This window comes from Diorhabda sublineata, chromosome 2, assembly GCF_026230105.1.
Source record: "Diorhabda sublineata isolate icDioSubl1.1 chromosome 2, icDioSubl1.1, whole genome shotgun sequence".
NCBI classification, from domain to species: Eukaryota; Metazoa; Arthropoda; class Insecta; order Coleoptera; family Chrysomelidae; genus Diorhabda; species Diorhabda sublineata.
The window spans coordinates 20,948,151-20,967,630 of NC_079475.1; the positions used below are offsets into that span (position 1 = coordinate 20,948,151).

General features: G+C 31.8%; 2 protein-coding genes across 6 annotated transcripts in view; one reads left to right on the forward strand and one right to left on the reverse strand.

Moving 5' to 3' along the window:
* The window catches only part of LOC130453020 (uncharacterized), a 35,049-nt gene extending 27,340 nt beyond the window's left edge, over positions 1-7,709 (reverse strand). The window contains exon 1 of the mRNA XM_056792601.1: positions 7,547-7,709. The gene's annotated coding sequence lies outside the window, so the exon portion shown is untranslated. The remainder of the gene's footprint in view (positions 1-7,546) is intronic.
* Positions 7,710-16,023: 8,314 nt separating this feature from the next.
* LOC130452731 (uncharacterized) lies at positions 16,024-19,417 on the forward strand. Of its 5 annotated transcripts, XR_008910994.1 has the most exons (5): positions 16,049-16,153; positions 16,385-16,425; positions 16,559-16,814; positions 18,847-19,045; positions 19,097-19,417. XR_008910994.1 is itself a non-coding variant. In XM_056792150.1 (4 exons), exons 2-4 carry the CDS (start codon positions 16,771-16,773, stop codon positions 19,223-19,225), a joined length of 372 nt encoding a protein of 123 aa, XP_056648128.1. In that variant the 5' UTR covers positions 16,031-16,153; positions 16,559-16,770; the 3' UTR covers positions 19,226-19,417. The 5 variants fall into 5 exon arrangements, 2 of the variants coding, with proteins under 2 accessions (XP_056648128.1, XP_056648127.1); XM_056792150.1 differs by lacking the exon at positions 16,385-16,425 and having other exon boundaries at positions 16,031-16,153; XM_056792149.1 differs by having other exon boundaries at positions 16,385-16,814.
* The last annotated feature ends 63 nt before the right edge of the window (positions 19,418-19,480 follow it).

Consider the following 19,480-nt stretch of genomic DNA (forward strand, 5'->3'; position numbering starts at 1 on the left):
TTATTAGAATAGGAAAATATAAAATAGAAGTATTACTTCAAAAATCGCACAAAAATCACATTACAAGTCTCAAACAATAAGAGATTATATTATGATTATGTTATGTTATTATTCAATTTTTTCAAATGGATAAATAGTTGCTTTCAAGCACCCAATCGAGTACATGGATGCGCAATGCTTCAAGCCCATGTGCCAAATTGTCATTATTAAGATCTGTCCGTCGAGTACAGTTGCGTTTTGCCCTTGCCCCCCAAACATCAGATAAATGTTTGGGCTCAATGAGCTTCAAAATTGTACTTTGATGAACACAAACTGTAGAATCGACGTTAAGTGGGTATTTATTTCAAATACATTCCGATTTATTTAGATTTACATTTGTGTTTGATTAAAACAAAATTCTCTTATATTATTAGATTCAGAGACACATTGGGAATATGCATTATTATTTAATGGAGACTATAAAAGGGACAAAGAAGTTATATATAGTAGAAAGTATAGTTTCAAAGAAGTGCTTCCATATTATTCGTATTTTATATTCAATTAATATCCAAGTATCCTCTAAATCGGACACGGTAATAAATAAATAATTTGTGACATGTTTGCAAATTTGACAATTGACAAAAACTTATTGAAGTTTGCTACAATTGATTTTTGTGTGCCAAACTCATCAGCATTGAGCTCATGGGTTTCGTGCACAAAGCGCTTAATAAATTGGAAAGCATGTAGCATGAATTCCTAGACTGCTACACAAGTAAACCCACATCTCTCTTGCAGTCACTTCCTCAACTACCTATTGTCGATTTCTTCTTAGAGTACAGGAAGTAAACAGTTGATACTTCATAAACTAAACTGTGATGGTCAAAAATTGGAATCAAATTACATTCTTGTTCCACCATAAACTTCAAGGATTTGTTATACCAATAAGCATTTGTCGCTTGATTGCAATTACGACATTGCTTTTCAAAACTATTCAATGCAATGGTCTGAAAATTTTTGTGAGCGCAATCAATATATTGTTTGTGATTTTGGATTCAAACAACAACTGCTTTCAGACCTACACATATGACAAACATTTTCATCAGGTTAGACATTCTTTTAAGCTATAGAAAATTTCATTTTTAAAGAAAAGTAATTTTTTGTCCCACAAAGACACACGTTGCATATTTTAAGTCTGTATAAACAGTGTACTACGGAAACAGGGCTGATTTAATTTCTTCATTTTGATAATATAAGACAAGATATTTATTTCCAATTCTGGAACAATTAATTATTCTCTGTATATACAAATAGATTAAAACCATTGTTTGTCGACCACGATAATATGGCCGGCCTTTCTTGTCACGTTACTGGAAATGATCTTTAGTTGCGGTGTTTGGTAAATCCAAATTCTCTTTGCGTTATACCTCGGACAAAAACTGAAGAGTATGTGAAGAGATAACATCTTACATTTATCAAATCGTGACACTAGCTTCTGAATCCCGTTTTCAGAGAACTTTGAAACCTGACCGTTAAATTAGTTAGTTATAATCTCTTTTGACTTCTCATCAATTTCGTCAATTTCAAAGCATTTTCCATTAAGGAATCCCTTTAGTTTTTGATTAAAATCTTGTTAGTATGTGAAGGTTTTCATCAGCTTGTTGTGTCAAGACTTAATTTATGAAACTAGGGCGTCCAGATCTTTTTTCAACATATTTTTCGTTCTTAAATTAAAAACCCTGTGTTTTTACACTCGTTGTCATCAAACATTACAAAATCACAAACACAGTGGATGTCAGTGATTTAAGCAGTATAACCAAACAATCAACACCGACACAAACTTATGGTGACGTAGTGAGAAACTGAAAAAGAATGACGGACCTCAACTGATATCAGTTGACAGTTTGGATGAACACGATGCGCAATCTGTTATCTTTTACATTAAAAATTATTTTTTCTTGTAATTTCTTTTAATTCTGATGTTTCAGATAGGTTCCAGTAGCGCATAAAGTATACCTGTTAAACGGAAGTGAACAAATTGTTAATGCATGCTTATCATGTTTAAAGCAAATTAAAATGTTCTTTTGAACAGAGCTCAAATTCAATTAGTCTAGGAGGAAGTTGATATTTTTAGAGATATTAATTTTTTTAAAAATATATTTAAAAAAATAAAATACAGATAATACTTTTTTTCAATTCTTTATACAATAGTTAATAATATTCCTAATAAATTAAAAAAGTGATAAGAAATTTAAAAAAAATCATTTTTGTGTCCGGAATCATTATTTATCATTTATCTTAAGAGCTACTATCTTTATCAAAATTAGTAAGAAGAGCAATCTTCTTCTTCTTCATCGTAAGTTCTGTGTTTGTATCACTGATTGCCTAGCTGCAGCTGGGTTGATGCAGACCAGCTTTCATGCCATCTTGTAGATAGTTGTTTATTCGGTTTTTCTTCCTTTGCAATATTTGCCAACCTGTCACATGACATTCTGTCCACGTGGTCTCTCCTTTCCCTTCGCCGATTTCTCGCCCATCTCACTACATCCTGGATGTCACATATCTCCCTTATTCATCATTTCACTTGTGGTCAATGCAAGTGTGCAACTCATTGGTTGTATTTCAACAGTTCTTAAAAACCGCTCAGTTAAGGTGTTCTCTGCTCTGATCTCTATCGCGTATGTCATTACTGGTCTCGTACAGGTCTTGCATATTCTGACTTTGCTCCTGGTAGTCATATACCCATTCCCTGAGCTTTCACTTCATTGTTTAGATTTCTATTACTTGTTATGTTCCCCTAGATATTTGATTGACGTCACATGTTCTACACTCTGATCGTATATTGCGAGTTTACATCTTCTCCGTTATCTGGATACTGTTTTCTTCAGGGATATTTGCATATTAAAAGCTTTCGCTATTTATTCAAACCTATTCAGTAGTATTTGTAAGTTATCTTCGTCTTCTGAGATGATCACTGCTTTATCAGTATAACATACTATTTTTATTTCTTTGTTTCCCATTCGGAATCCTCTTCCAGCCTGTCTCCTTATCTGATACCGGCCATCAAAGGTATTCTACTGCTCAGATTATTTTCCATTCTGATAAATGTGTAATTATCGATGTTCAGGTCGATTACTTTTATTATGTTGCGGTGAATCTTCCTTCTCTTCAGTAGAGTTGGTACATCCCTCAATCGTACCCTATCAAATGCTTGGATAAGTTCGATGAAGCACATATAGGCTGTCTTATTGAACTCTATAGCTTTTTCCGTAATTTGGCGGATCACAAAAATAGCATCTATAGCAGACCTGTTCTTTCTGAATCCCTGCTGTTCCTCAGTAGTTCTTCGTGTAACGTGGCACCTCCATACTTGATCATCTCGTTTGATATTTCCTCAATACCTCAAGCTTTTCTGTTTTACAGTTTAGTCACGATTTGTTATATTTTCTTCAAAGATATGATACATCTCTCAATTTGTTCCTCATCTTGATGTAAGTTCTGTGTTGATGTACTTGTTGTTGAGTCGTAGTATTCTCTAAAATACCTCTCCCATTTTTCCATAGTAATTTTTCTATTCCTGAGTGGATCCCATATTTTATTTTGTCCCCCTTAGAGATAATTATCCATATCACTCGAAATGTTTCCCAATTTTCCTATTCCGAATATTTTCGTGGACTCTATTACTTACAGATTTATTCTCATTATATGTCACTGCTTTGGATATATACAGATAGATGTATAGATCCAAAGAAGATCAATCTTATTAATAATTGAATTGTCTACAATTTGTTTTGAACAAATTTTTTTCTGGAATTAATTTTAGAAAAGTTATTTAAGCATACTTTTTATCAGTTTATATTACTTTTTTGTTATTATCAAAGTAATTTATACATTTATAATAACAACAATAAGATATAAATGGTATTTGCACATTTTTTGGAATCAAAATTATATAAATAAATAATAAAAGGTAAGCGACGTAAACTTGTGAGCATGCGAAATTAACAGTTAAAAAACAGGTATAAACAATGAAATTTTTTCAAATCTCTATTAGGAATATTATTAAACTATAATATGAAGAATTGAAAAAAAAATATTCTATGTAGTTCATACTTTTTAATATATATTTCATGGGACAAAAGTTCCCAAATCATTTTGGTTCCAAATATTTGAATGTAAAGACTTGTCAACTTTTATTTTCAACACGGTTCAGACTAAAGTTATCACCGACTTCAGCGAGGGACATTATTACCTACAAAGTCTTTCAGACTACATCGATATTTCTAAAAATCTGGAATTGCGCCCAGTTTCCAGTTCCAGGATTGTGTTTTTTGTTTGTTTTGGACAGAACTTCCTTTAGGTAGTATGATGCCGACATTTTCTATGCTATAATATATTACTTGAGATGTATCACAAATTAGAAGTTTGCTGCTATTAAAATATCTTTAGACTGTGTGTGGAAGGAAATCCGTGGCAGGGGAAGTAAGAAACGGGAAACAAAATAAATCCTGCAGCTTGGGTGGTCCATAGTATTGGGATTCATATACGGGTGCTCCGGGACTTGATGCAAAAATTTAGGTTTAGTGAGTTGATGACGTGAAAATTATGCTGCGACATAAAAAATTTTCTCATACGACCACTCGTTTCTGAGTTATAGGCCTTTGATGTTGCGAAATCAGAACTTATATTTAAGTATATTTTCTAAATTATACATTCGAACATATGAATTTTTAACGGATGATTACGTATGTCCATGTAGAGTGTTGACGGAATAAATAATTCTACACTAATCTAATTCTAATCCGTAAATTTTACACGAACAATCTGTATAATCCAAAGATAGCAAAAATGAATTTTTCTACAAAAATGTACTCTTTGCTTAACTCGATAAAATTTATGGCTTATGAGATATATAGGTTTTTAGATTGCTATACATGCCAAGGAAACCATTTGCCATAAAGAGACATTCTGAAGAAAATTATCATAAATTGTAAATTATGACAGGAGGCATTAGAACCTAATCAAACATTTCTTGGAGAACTAATGAATAAATAAATAAACATTTCACTACATAGCACTCAGAGGTTTTATAATGACAGAATCATAATATTACGATTAGATCAACCGATTAAAATGCCGTATATATCATTGAACAGTGCATATTAATTTTAAAAGTATGAAAATATGCAGAACTTACTTTCACAATATTATTAAAAGGGAACTCTTTATACCATTTTTCATATATTTGGAACTCACTTATCGTATCGTATCGTATAGTAATCGATATCAGTTTATAACTGATGAAATGTACGAAAGAGTAAGTCCATTTGAATTTTTTGGAAAATAATTTTCAAACTTAAATAAGAGAATAGGTTTATTTCTTTATTCAATTAATATGCTTCATGGAATCATAACCTAGTGCAACTTGTAGCAAAGCTACAAATAGGAGCGAGAGTTAAATTTTCAATAAAGAAACTAGTTGATGCATCAGGTAGATTTACCATTGGAAAAAGTTCTAGTTACGGAAGTGGTATGAAGAGAATCAAGAAAACTATTGATATAGTCGTATACTACTTTTTTTGAATCATATACAAATTACAGAAAAACAAATTTTAAATGCTAATAAACAATTTCACCTAAGAGGTGATAAAGTTTCGACATTTTTCTACTGTATCGGAAGCTCCTTTTGCTGTATACAGTATACAGCATACGTAGCATGAATGATTAAGAATTTAATAAATCGTGAAATTATCTACAATAGTTGTGATAATGCTTGTCGTACACATTTCTACAAAACCAGTAAAGGAATATATTCCAAAATCTGTTTTTCTAACATATTTCAAGATGTCTCTTATTCTGTTTAATAGTTATTTTTGCTGCTGTAGAAATTTTTTGTCCATGAAACATGCCTCTTAATTTGTCTGGATATGAACATATTTTGGCAGGGTTCATCAAGAACCACTATTTTCATCACACTTGGGCCCTACTTAATTTTGCTTTGAACAAATATCTTTTTTCTTCGATTATTTCTTCTGTCTCTATCTCTCCGTACAAGTCTATATTCTCAGAGAAAAAACTATAGATGTTTACTACTATCACCACACCAACAGTTACAATTATACTGTTGGCGGTTTTCGTAAAGTAAACTTCAGTTTTTGAAATTGATAACTTATGGAAACGCGCAGCAGACTATGTAATTGTGAGTGTTTGTGTAGTTGTAGTAGTAAACAGTATGAACATTTCCGAACATTTTAAATATATATATAAAACTCAATTTCAATGTTCCATTCATTATTTTTCCTGTATTATTGACGCTGCTTCTTATCATCGTATGCTTATAATCTCCTATCTCGAGGCATGTATCTAGAAGGAGGGCAAGATGGACCACAAGTCTCGCAAACGCTCATTATTCTGCTTTTCCTTAATATCTTAATAAAATTGTCTTAAGTACTTCTTGAAATTCATTTGGTGAAGCTCTTGAATTTCATCAAATCTAGGTGAACAATGAGTCCGTGAATAGGCATAAGAAAATGTGAGACCTCTGTGCTCAATATTCCTTGACTGTCCATTGTCAAAATTTTGATATATATTATTATATTAATTATATCGCCTCCATTCCTTTCCTTTTTTATAGGTTCAGTTTTTGCTTTTCTTAATAACCAATTCTGCGGAAGAATGAATATTTCTATTAGGAATCTCCACACTATTTGCTTGTGAAATCACCTTCTACAATTGCTACGTTTGTTTCCCTTTTTTTCACTTTTTGTATCACTTTTTCATCCTTTGTTTTCTTATATAAACCTGCATCTGTTATACCATGAACGTTGATTAGATTCGTATTAGGAAGCTTTTTTCACTATTTCATACATACCGTGAAGCTTTTTATTTTGGCATAGTATTTCCATACCCCATTCTGGTTATCAAAAGTTCTTCGTAAAATTTTGCTAGCATTATTCTCTAATAACTCTTGTTTCAACCTTAATCGTCTTGCTTTTGTTTTAAATTATCTTTCCTCTAATAATATCTTGCTTTTTTATTCGAAATATTTTCCTCATCTTGTCTCTGCAAATATCTTCTACCCGATTTGTATCCATTATTATTTTTTTCTGATTATTTTGATAGATTATCTATAATACTTATCAATTTTCACCAATTTTTTCCATACTGTTATCATTCTATTTATTCAATTCTTCTTCCCCAGTGACTCTATATGAACTTAGGTTGCTTTTTTTAGAAAAAATTTCACTTGTTTGAATCCAATTCTCAAAATTTTTGGCTGATATAAGTCTGTATTATAATAAGTTTTTATTTGTTATTACCTAGTGCAATGAATATTTTGTTTATATGTATGATAAAGTTTTTGATAAATAAACAATCTTAAAATTTTCCATTTTTGTTAAATCTATCACTATTTCTAAGATTTAGTTATATTATTATTCAAACCTCATTAATATCCGTTTTATATTACGTTGTTTCCGCGCGATTCGACCTTTAGATGAAAATACAGGAATCAAAAAGTTTAACCCCAAAATTTTTATTTTAATTTTTCAAGGATGTGTGAATCACTTACCCTTATAGTCGAATTATTGATATTCTTCAATCACTACAAAATAGCACTAACAGTTACATTGTCAATTTTAGGCCATAGGAAATTATTAAAATGTGATGTTGCGATCGTACCAACAGGTCTACTGGTATCACGACGTCGGACGTCCGCGGCTCGGGCGTCGTGTGTGGCAGCGCCGCCTTCAAAATATCTCTGCTGGTAGAAATGGAGGATCGATAAGGACTATAGTTGTTCATATACAGCGTGTGCACTTGTTACATTATTATTGTGGTATCAGTCATTTAATAATAACATAACAACTTTTATAGGATCAACGTCCCTGTGTAACTAAATCATTTTCAAAATCAAATATTTTAACCGTGATTTCAACAACGTAGTTTTTTATCGAAAATATGGCTATAGTCTAACAAACCAAAAATGAAATCAATCAATTACACAATCGTTACATGAAAACATTTCAATTCCAACGTCAGTAGCGGAGGAATTATTTATTCAATCTAATTTGCTTTTATTGGTACTGAATTGTCACTACCGTTATAACTACTGATTCAGGTGCATTAGAAAATCTACTTTTCACTTACAGTTTTTCTCTTTTCGGACGTAGAAAATGCTTGAAATTTGTAAGTTGTATGGGATTCAGCTCTTAATTAATAACAACTGTGGCTATTCCACTGCGACTTTTCTGATTTATTGTGATCCCCCTAGTACTGAGTACTGAGGATAGGTCTGATAAAGTTGGCTTTGATAACATTCATTTTGTATTATATGTGATCCCATCCTTGTTTTCATTTAAATGGACACCAGTTAACTTTGCTCGATTTCTTAGTCAGGTGTACGGTCCACGTTTTCCAATGATGTGATTCTCACTGCTTTCATAGTTTGTGGCTTTTTAGCTTGGTAAACATCTGTTGAGCGACCTGGCTCTCTGGATTTCCTTCAGATGTCCCCCCTTTATTCCCAGTTCCATTGCCTTCCCTCCGCTCTGGGTAATCGTCAGCCTTTTTTTTTCTTATTTATTGGTTTTTGATTTAGTTCAGTCTCACGAGTAGTTATGGAAATTGATCCACGCTAATCCTCTTAAGCATGAAGTGCAATCTGTTGTCGCAAAGGAACTCCTCAGAGCAGCTCTCATACTAGTGCCAGTAACGAATCGACTTTTTAGTAAAGATCTGTCAAATACAATAAAAATAGGTTCACTATGTGAAGGATACAATGTGTAATTGCAGAGTCTCAATTATGTTGAGAATATATTTTTATCGGCACTGCATCCACTGATTTGAAGTATCATCTCTATTCTATAATAATTATCTTCTTTTCATTACCAACAACAAAATGAAATTTTTAGCTTTTTCTCTTTTGGTACTTGATTAATTTCATTTTTAGTTAGTCTAAATACATTAAGTCATTGTATAATAATGAAAATCAACTTAATTATTTGAGTAATGAGATGGAATAGGCACAGTCAATTCATTTTATATAGTGGATGCAAAATGTTGTTTTCTGATAATGAATTTATATTGATCCCTCTAACTCTGGGCTTGTAAACAATTAACAGCGTTATCGTGTCCCAAACGCTAATGTAATATGAATGGAGAAACGATTATACCTTTTTACTCATCTATATAAGAGGTTGGAAACTTGTCTTGGTAAACTAGCACAATATGATAGTACTTTTTAAATTTATTACTTTTGCAAAACGGAGAACTACTAACATCTAATGTCAGATTATATAAAATGTTCTCTCACCTTGAATTGTCACAAAAAATTTGCATTGAGTCACATAAATTTTTAATAAAAAAGGAGTTACATACTAAACTTCATTGACATATTATGACAGCTAATCAAAATAAATTGTGTGATTGATGAGTCTCGAATGAGTGTTCATAGAAATGAAAATAGAAATACAGTTAATACAATAACGTACCTTATCAATACAACAATTTTTGTTAGGTTTATTTGTTTACTACGACCAGTATCATGAAGTTATTTTACATAGATCATTTTTGATAAGAAATTTATTCTTTTCATTGCCAAGGCAAAACATAATGAAAGGTGTGACATTTCACAATTGCTAGTGAAAGTTCAAGTTCATATAAACATACTGAAAAACCCTTTTGATGTTACAAAAGCTATCCAAATGCTGCAGCTTCCACTGAAATATTAATAACAGTAATTTTATTCTTCGTTCCCAAGGTCCTAGAAACCTACCTTCTGTTACAGTAATGACTAACATCCTGACTTCTAATCATCTATGTAGAATCTAAAGATATATGTAAAATAACTTCATGAGACCGGTCGTAGTAAGCAAGATTTTTTCAAATAACTCATTCTCACCCATTCTCACGCAGATAAACTTTCATTGAACCTACAAAAATCTATATATAAACTCGTAGCCATAAATAACGCACCACCCTTTATTTCAATATCAAAACCTAAAATGTTAATCTTTTGGGTTTCTTCCGTTTTTTCTTCTGTCATAAAAAGTTAAAGTATCTTAAATGTTAGCTTTAAAATGTAGCAAAATTTCTTATCAGCAAATAACTGTTTTTGTGGTTTTTTAAAATTTTCATTTTATGCATATTAAATGTTTCTTTCATTCTATGGTTGTACCAACTTGTGGACAGCAGTATTTTAAGTCAATCAAGGTGTGTTGAAGTTGAGACTAGTTGAACAAAAAATGAATAGACAGTTAGGCAGTTAGGTGAACGCGAAGCTGAAAGAATAACCGAGTTAGTTGAACAGGGAAAGTTATCGTGAAGTGGCAAATCTGTTTGGCGTACACCACACAACCATTGGCAGATTGATGCAAAGATTTCGAAAGACCGGTTCACATTCTAGGAGGCCTGGACAAGGACGTCCTTTAGCTTTAACTCCTCGAGATGACCGTTTTTTGCAAATAAATTCATTAAGAAATCGGTCAATGACTAGTGTCGAGCTCAACAGCTTTTTACGAGAAATCCGAAGTGTAAATATCTTTGATAGACCAATAAGACGACACCTTCAGAATGCTGGTCTACACAGCAAAAGTGCTCTCCAGGCACCTTTGCTATCCAGGCTGCACCGTATTGCTACAGTAAGATTTGCAAGGCAACATTTAGATTGGAATTTACAAAATTGTTGCCAAATTTTAGTAACTGTTGAGACAAGAATCAGTCTAAGAAGTCCAGATGGACGTAATCAAATTCGGTGACGCCGAGGAGAAAGATTCCCAGGGAGGTGTTCCAAGGAGGGTCTAACATGTTTTGGGCAGGAATTTGTTTTGATGTCCGCACAGAATTAGTGTCTCTTCCTAGACCCGCCCTTAACGCAGCGAAATACATAACTGACATTCTTGAAAATCACGTCGTTCCCTTTGGGACATTTATTGGTGATGATTTTCGTTTAATGCATGATAATGCTAGACCACACGTTACGGCAGATGTTCTGAATTACTTAAACGAAGTAGGCGCTTCATACCCTGGAGTGGCCACCAAGAAGTCCATATATGAATCTTATCTAGCATATCTGGAACATTTTAAAACGCCGTATTCATCGCTGAAATGCATCTCCTCAAAATTTAAATGAGCTTGAGCAAGCGGCATTAAAGGAATGGGAGAACATTCCTCAAGAATTGACACAACACCTAATTCAAAGCATGCCCAAGAGAATGTTAGCAACAATTACATCTAGAAGCGGAAATACACGCTAATAGCGTTTTAAAATAAAAGGAACATTATTGTATTATTTCGAATGTTTTATTTTTAAGAAAATTTGGTTTTATTACAATGTTCTATTTTTATTTTTTTACTCATTGAAAATTACTACACATTTCTTATTGCGTTAAAATTATTGAAAATAAATTAAACAATAGCAATATTAATTTAAATTTATTAAACAATATTTTTAGAAATCGGGGTGGTGCGTTATTTTTGAACACAAGCATATATGAGGTGTGTTATTGGAAATGTGGCAATGAAACACCAAAGTGGACTAACTTTAATATATTTTCCGAGCTTTCGAATACTTACTTAGTCATCGTCTGGAAAATAATTAATTAAGATTTTCGGTGGTTTTGAATTGTAGTAATTCTTGTGAAAATTTTTAAATTCATAAGATCCAATTCAAAAATATATTGAAGTTAGTCCATTCTCTTGATGCTTTCCATTTACTTGGTGAAATTCCAAGGAGTAGGCAGATTGAGGTATTGGAATCAACCGGAACAAAAGCGGTGATTAGTTGCGTGGAGTAGACAGATTGAGACCACGTTAACTGAATAACTTCTTATAGTTATTCGGTTAACGAATTACCACCCTATCCCTACCCCCGCGGTTCTATCTCTCTAAAATCTTCCAGCACTGCATCCATCCATTTTGACCATTTTTACTTCTCCTTCCCGCTCTTCAATGACCCTTTTTGCTTATCTATTTTCTGGCAACCTTTTAGTATGCTCCAACCATCTCCCTCTTTGAGCTTTATAAAATCTTGATCTGATGGGTATTTATACAGCCCTTCATTTGTATTTAGTCCTCCAAAGATTTTCCTCAACGACTGCCTTTCCTATATAACGAGTTCGGTTTCTTCAGCCTTTCTTTAAACCTATTTTTGATTTCCGTACGTAACTAGACTTTTCGCTTTTTTTATTCATTACAGTCGGTTCTCAATTTGTATCTGTTAGTCTGAAATATTCGAATTCACTTCTGCTATCTTATATTTTATGTCGTCTTCCGCTTCAATGTCAATGTATTTATTCCTTCCTGCCAACCACATTCTAGATTAGCTCTACATATTTTCTTTTCTCTTGATTTATTCTTAGTTCATTGTTTTTACAGTCTCTTCTAGTTTATAGTGAAATTTTAATTTCGAATAATGTTGTGGATTGAGGACTCAAACTGTTATTTGATAAAATATTGAGAATTCCAAATTCAATTGCTTAGGAATGTAGATACTTTACTGATCTTTAGTCAGTCAGTTAGTTGATGGGGTATTATTTTTTTAAATTCTTTTTGTATTATTTTTACCCGACTGCCAGGAAGGGTTATGTTTTTAACGCGTACCTTGTATGTATGTAATATTCTTTATTACCTTGTATCTCCAGAACCGCTAAACGGATTTTCACATTTGAGGTATCGTTAGATTCGTTTCATTAGCCCAAGTGTTCTTAGATAGGAGACATTTGAAAAAAACCAAAACGGCAGATTTTGGACGCCCTGTTGTGAGGTAACAAAATTTTTTTTACTACCAAGCATATCGAGTTGGGTATCAAAATGAAGGATTTTAAACTGATTGTAAATATGTATATAACTTGCAGTTTTAATATTAAATGGAACGATAAAAAATAGATAATTAAAATAATTCAGACCTGTTCGGATAGATGGCACCACTAGGTTTTTAAAACGCGATATCGTTGTGTTTTCTTAATATTACTTATTATGGAGCATCGGTCAGCGCGCAACAAACAATTCGGATAGATGGCGCCACTAAGTTTTTAAAACGCGGTATAGTTGTGACTTCTTGATATCTAAGGCTAATACATTTACTACGAGGACGGACCTACGTTGTTACTATAATTATAATGGTCTTGTGCGATTTAAATATCTTCATTATTTGGTAGTAAGTCATAATATCATAATAAATTATTATAGGTTCACTAAGACCTTGTACTTAGTTTTGTATTTTATTCGCATTCGTTTCGTTCGATTGAATTAGTTTAAGTTGTAAAATGTAAGTTGGGTTAGGTTTAGTTTTGAATTTTACTTCCCGAGGGAGCGTTATATAAATATCTAGTTAGGTACTGGTACTGGATAGGGCCATTTGACGATGGAGAAACTGTCAGAATTTTTCCAACAACTAGACTGGTTGATGCATATAACGCGACTATGACAGAAAAGTTAGAAAAGCTCCCAAAAGTATACACCGTTAGTGCTGTAGACATCTCATTGGATCCTAAAACATATGATCAAAAACCACGAGAGGAATAATTACCTGAAGATCCCTAGAAAACAGGTGGTATACCAAACCAACTCAAATTAGGTGTAGGCTCTAGAGCCATGCTAAGACGGAACATCAATGTTAACCATGGGCTAGCTAACGGTGCTATGGGTGTTATCCGACGTATAGATTGGCCAGCTCTACGCAGAGAGCAGTTGGAGCCGGGAGAACTGCCACAAGTAGTATTTGTGGAGTTCGATGACTCAAATATAACAGGGAACCGACCTGGTATTGGAGTCCGGATAGAGCCTTGTGCTACAGAATTTGATGCTTTACGTGATAAAGACAAAATCCAGCAACGAATACTTCCCTTAATTTTATGCTGGGCAGTGACCGTGCATAAATTACAGGGCACAACTTTAGACCAAGCAGTTGTACATTTAAGTAGAAACTTATTTGCAAAAGGTCAAGCTTACGTTGCTTTGAGCAGAGTGAAGGCTCTCTCCGGACTTGCTATTAGTTCTCTTGGCCCTAACAAATTGCTTAATCAAGCACATGACATAAACTCATTCAAGGAGTTAATCCGGTTACGTAATCTTAACTAAAAAGACATAAATAAAATAATAATTAAAAAAAAAACAAAAATCTGCCTGCTTGGATAACTACAATTAAAAATCAACGGAAAAGACATGAAAGTGAATGCTATGATAAATTATTATCTCTTTGTGCATGCCTCCGACTGCAATCCTGTTTATAATATTGCAAAAAAGTGAATATGCAGGTACATTGGTTTGGTACTGTTTCAATTTATGTTTCTGGTTTTAAGTACCTAATCATTATTTTTTCAAAATACCTTATCATTGAATTTTCATCTTGTTTCAGTCTTTTCAGTTGATTTTTAATTGTAGTTATCCATGCAGGCGGGTTTGTTGTTTTTTTTAATTATTATTTTATTTATCAGAGAGAATCAATGACTGTTGGCCAGCATATGACTCATTAACAATTTTTTCTCACTTTCCAATTCTGAATAGAGGTCATCTAAATCACAAAGGAAATTTTTCTATTCAGTTGTATTTTGTGAAGAATTTATTTGCTTGTCTCTCCCATTATCGTCCCTTCTCCGCAATAGGTATTTCTTTTTTCTTTATCTATCTCACTAATTGTACATTTCAATTGGACGCAATCTATAAAAGGCCTAATTCAAGATAATGAACTACATTATGCCGTTTTGATGGGGCTTTTTCGGCGATCTACCCAATGGTAAACGTATACCATATCATGAATTTGTTTTTTCTTATGTATCCTTATTTCTTAGATATTCCTGTCTATGCTATGTATGATAATATTTCTAACAGTTTCGACCCTTACTTGAACGCTATTTGACTGTGGAACTAACTACAGTGTAAATATAATAGAAAAGTCATCATTAATGACAATTACGAAAATTTAACTATAAAATGACATGAATGACAAATCAACAGGATTACAAATTTTATTATTAAATGGAATCTGACGAATTTTACGATTCTCTAGAAGAGGAGGAATTAGAAGATGATTATGTGAAAAACGTTCAGACTAAAAAAGAAGGTCCTTATACGGATTCATTAGAAGATGAATTAGATGACATAATACCTTTCTATGATGGTAATTTAAGTTTGAGCAAAATCAATTCAAGTGGACAATCATCAAAATGTGAATTTCTAGGTATGTAATTCATTTATATGAATATTCTTGATAAATGTGTTGTTTTGTAAAAGTTTGTTTATAAGCAAAACGACATAGGTATACTTAGGACAAACAGTACATAACAAGCTAGATCACTTTGAAATTCGTCTTTACGAAACAATGAATCTAAATTAAAGGTTCACTACTAGAAAACAGAAGAATTATATAATCAATTATGATTAATTCGAAAAATTGCTGATTGTTGTCTTTAAATAGAAGTTTAATTTTTGGAATATTGAAATTGAAACCTTTTAGACAATGTTGCCAACTGCTTTAACATATAAGAGGATATAAGAGCTTTTCGGAAACTATAACCCGGGTTCAGGTAGATCACCGATCAGCTGATTGGGGATACTAACCCAGAACGAGATTTTTATCTCAGTTTTCTAAAATGGCTATCAATTTTCGGTGGAAATTTCAAATTTAAAACATGATCTACAAGAACTTTTGATTGTTATTACTTTTATCTGTATGATAATGCAGAAATTTCTATTGGCTTACAAGTAATTTATAATTATACTTAATTTACCACATAACAAAAAAATTACCACCATTAGTTTGATGTTAATTTTATCTTGTATAAGCCAAGCTGTAGATTGTTTTAATTGATCTCTTGCAAATATATTGTCATTAAATCTTTATCATGTCTGTTTAGGTTAGGCTGATACGAAAAATACCATTAATATGTAACACATATATATTTATTTGAAAAAAATCGAATCTATTTATTAACATTTTTATAATAAACTTTCACGAAATATTAGTTGAATAAAAATGTTGAAAAATACTAGATACATGTTATATATTAAATCGCTAAACATCGAAAATAATCTTGGCAATGCTGCTCTGCATAAAGGAGAGAAACGTCAAATAAATTATAATTTTTAGGTTAAATCCAATAAAAACTATGTATTTCAGGAAATATTTAATGAAAATATATAAATAATATAAATTTTATTTCGTATTTCCCCACCATAGGTGAGTTAAAATCTTATAATTCATATTTCAAAAAACGGAACGAACTAAATTTATTATATCTGTAAAGTCGAACAAATTCTTTTTCTAGAAAATTTCTTAGTTTTATTCCAATGAGCCAATAGCTAAATGTAAAATTGTTATAAAATTGAATTAGTCATTTGATCAAAACAAAACTCAACTGGTCCATAATTTAACATCATATATGTATATAGTTTTTATAAATTTTTACAGGTTACTAAGTGAAGATGCATTTGTCCTTACCAACAATTTAGGTAATACTCAATTTTGGCCAAAAATAGACATGAGGAATAAGGTTTTTCTCAAATTACTGATTCAATTATTACTCTGTTGACAAGAATATGGCAAGGTGTAAAAATTGTGAACGGGTAATTAAATAATTTTCAGCAAGTAGCAGTAAACCAAAAATACAAACGACCAAAACGGAGAAAACTTATTTGAATTTGTTTTACGAGCGTAATGGGGAAAAATGTTCCAGAAGTAATAGTAGTAGAGTGTTTCAAAATTATGGAGATTCGAGGACAGATCGTTATATACCGTCTCCAAAAAGTATAACAACTTATGGTGATACCCAGATTATCGATGACGATGTCGATTCAATGTATTTGAAAAGTAATATTTCAGAATCGGAAATAAGTTGTAAGTAAGTATTTTTTTTTTGTTCTTTTTGTTTTGTTTTTCAATTTGATTTATTCAAATCGTGGAAATAATGTAATTTACCTTGATTATGGAAAGTAGTTTCAAATCTAAAGACCGTAGACTTTGAGAAAGTTCTTTCTTTGGTCTCAGGGTTGCCTGCATGAACATCTATAATATAGATGGTGTGTGACTAAAATACTAGGTATATATTACTTAACTTCTTTATAAATTGTTATTGAATAGATATAGCAGTAAGAATCTCAGGTTTATCTATACGGTTATATTCTAACATCATAATGATGAAATGAGTCGTATAATTCTGCTTAAGAAAATGGTGATTACAATTATTAATCTTCATGTTGATAATAAATAGTGATAGTATTAGCTACAACTTGTGTGAAGTTATCCGAGGATTTCTACCATGATTATTATTTCACAAAATTGAGAAAAAATGTAAATAGAGGAAACATACAATGACATTATAATAGGCTACATAATTTTACTACCAAAAATTGAAAATTAAGTGGATAAAACATCTGTCTTGTACATATTTTATGATTGTGAACCAAAGACCCAAAAAATTGTTTTGAAATCGAAGCCCCTAAATGTTTGATCATTTTCTATTCCAAAGGATACTTGAATATTGCATAAAAATTTTTATCCAATGGTATAGTTTTTGTAACTATTGTGCTCTTATTTAAACTGTTTTGTATTTACGTACATTTAAAAGCCCCCTTAGACCACATACTTTTTATTGACTGATAGTTTGTCGGCCTCTTATTCAGTATTACCACAAAAGTAAGTGCTCATATTAAAACTACTTGTTATCGGCCGATAAATGAGTTTGATGGGCTAGACGATTGCCTTTAAACATAGTCAGTTAATTATTGGCCATCTGCTAAATCAGTATGGTGGCGTTCCACGTGGGCACACTTGCTGATTATGGAGTTATGATTATGGCCACTCCAAATATTAGTGTGGCACGGTCGCTTGGAATCGGCGCATTTATATCATGACTTTTAATTCGATAGAGGGGGTTGAAAAACGACCCGCACTTTATAAAAAAAAACTTAAAAGAGTACACTGATGTTAATCAGAACAAAAAATTATGGAACAAGGGGAGTTTGCTAAGCAGTTATTCCTGATTGGAATCAGCTAACTTCCCGGGACAAAATAAAATGAGATACATATCAATATATATTTTGTATTTATTTATGTATACGTAACTAAATTATTAATACACTTTGTTATACTGACACGGAATTTGGAAAAATTTTGGGGGGTCGATTTTAAAATTTTTTGGGCTTATAAAAAATGCTTACATCCCATTTTTCTGTTCCTTATTAAGTATCTTACGCGATAGTTAAAAAAAAAATTGAGAAAATTTCGTGGCTTCGATTTCAAAACGAAACATGCGCCACAGCGCTCAAACGTTAAGTTTATAATTTTTTTTGTTGTAAAATCAAAGTATGCTTAAGTTCACTTGAAGTTTTGCTTAATAAATCTAATATTGCAAATGTTCAATACTACTTGGTACGAACCGTGTAACTGGCGTCCTCTATGAGAGTCAGACATAAAAACAAATTCATTGCATGTATCAGCTTGCAAAACATATTCATATAAAACATCAATACAATGTTGCCAGTAGTTGCAACAAAATTGTAAAAAATATATATAATTTTTTTTCAGCAATGTCCTTCATCTTGAATACAGATGGCGTTACGAGATTTTTTTATTGAGCAAACCCCAAATATTTTTCAGTTTTCTATATAACCTAGATACGGGATCACCAATTTTTGAAACACCCTGTATAGTATAAGCCATTACTTATTACTTTGAGAAAAAATGATTTATAAGGCTACATGTACTAGTTATTGCAAGTAATGTTAGTATTTGTACTCGTAACAGCTCTGGTACTAGATTATGAATATCTTGCAATTGCCTCTTAATTGTTAGTTTTAAAAATTTAATCAATCAATACGAGGTAAATGATCATTTGTTGAACCTTGAAAATTCAATAGACATATATTTTCCAGCTGTGAAAAAGTAAATTCCTTAATGGTACCGGAATTGCATCTCAATTCAAACAGCAGCTTAAAGTATCAAAGTTTATCTGATGTTAACTTTAACAGTTACAAATCCCCTCAATTGATTGTTTGCCAAAAAAATCGGAGTGTATATAAAACGAACAATAATAATTTCAGTACAGTTGGATCAGTACCAGTAAATGATAAAGTAATTATTTACCAATAAAAATTTTCAATAATAATATCTTCGAATTTGCAGTTGGAATCTTGGAAAAGAAGACAACAATATGGTAGGAAAGTTAGTGAATCTAATCGAATAAAGATGAACGAAAGAAGAATTTTGAGAAATTTGGAAAGGGAACTTCAAAATTCAAAAATATGCGTGTAGTATATCTTCAAGTTGACTCTTTTTGTAAAATACTATTTATTTGATATTAGTCTGATGATGCTAGAAAATTGTTAAAGTTTAGTTTATCAAGTTTCTACATATAATTATATCCAGATTCCAATACAGTCCAGCATTTTATTATAATGGTTTTACCATAAAAGAATATTCTCCAAATAAATTTTCTTGGAATTACTTCACACTTTCTACATTTCTAGCCTCAGATGCTCATGTACCTATACTCTCCTTTTCCATTCA

What these genes read in the sequence shown, in the direction of transcription:
- LOC130452731 (XM_056792150.1), top strand. Translation starts at nt 16,771, where the DNA reads ATGTATTTGAAAAGTAATATTTCAGAATCGGAAATAAGTTGTAA. An exon ending in GAATCGGAAATAAGTTGTAA is followed by an intron (nt 16,815 to 18,846) that starts GTAAGTATTTTT and finishes TATATTTTCCAG; the next exon opens with CTGTGAAAAAGTAAATTCCT. An exon ending in CAGTACCAGTAAATGATAAA is followed by an intron (nt 19,046 to 19,096) that starts GTAATTATTTAC and finishes TCGAATTTGCAG; the next exon opens with TTGGAATCTTGGAAAAGAAG.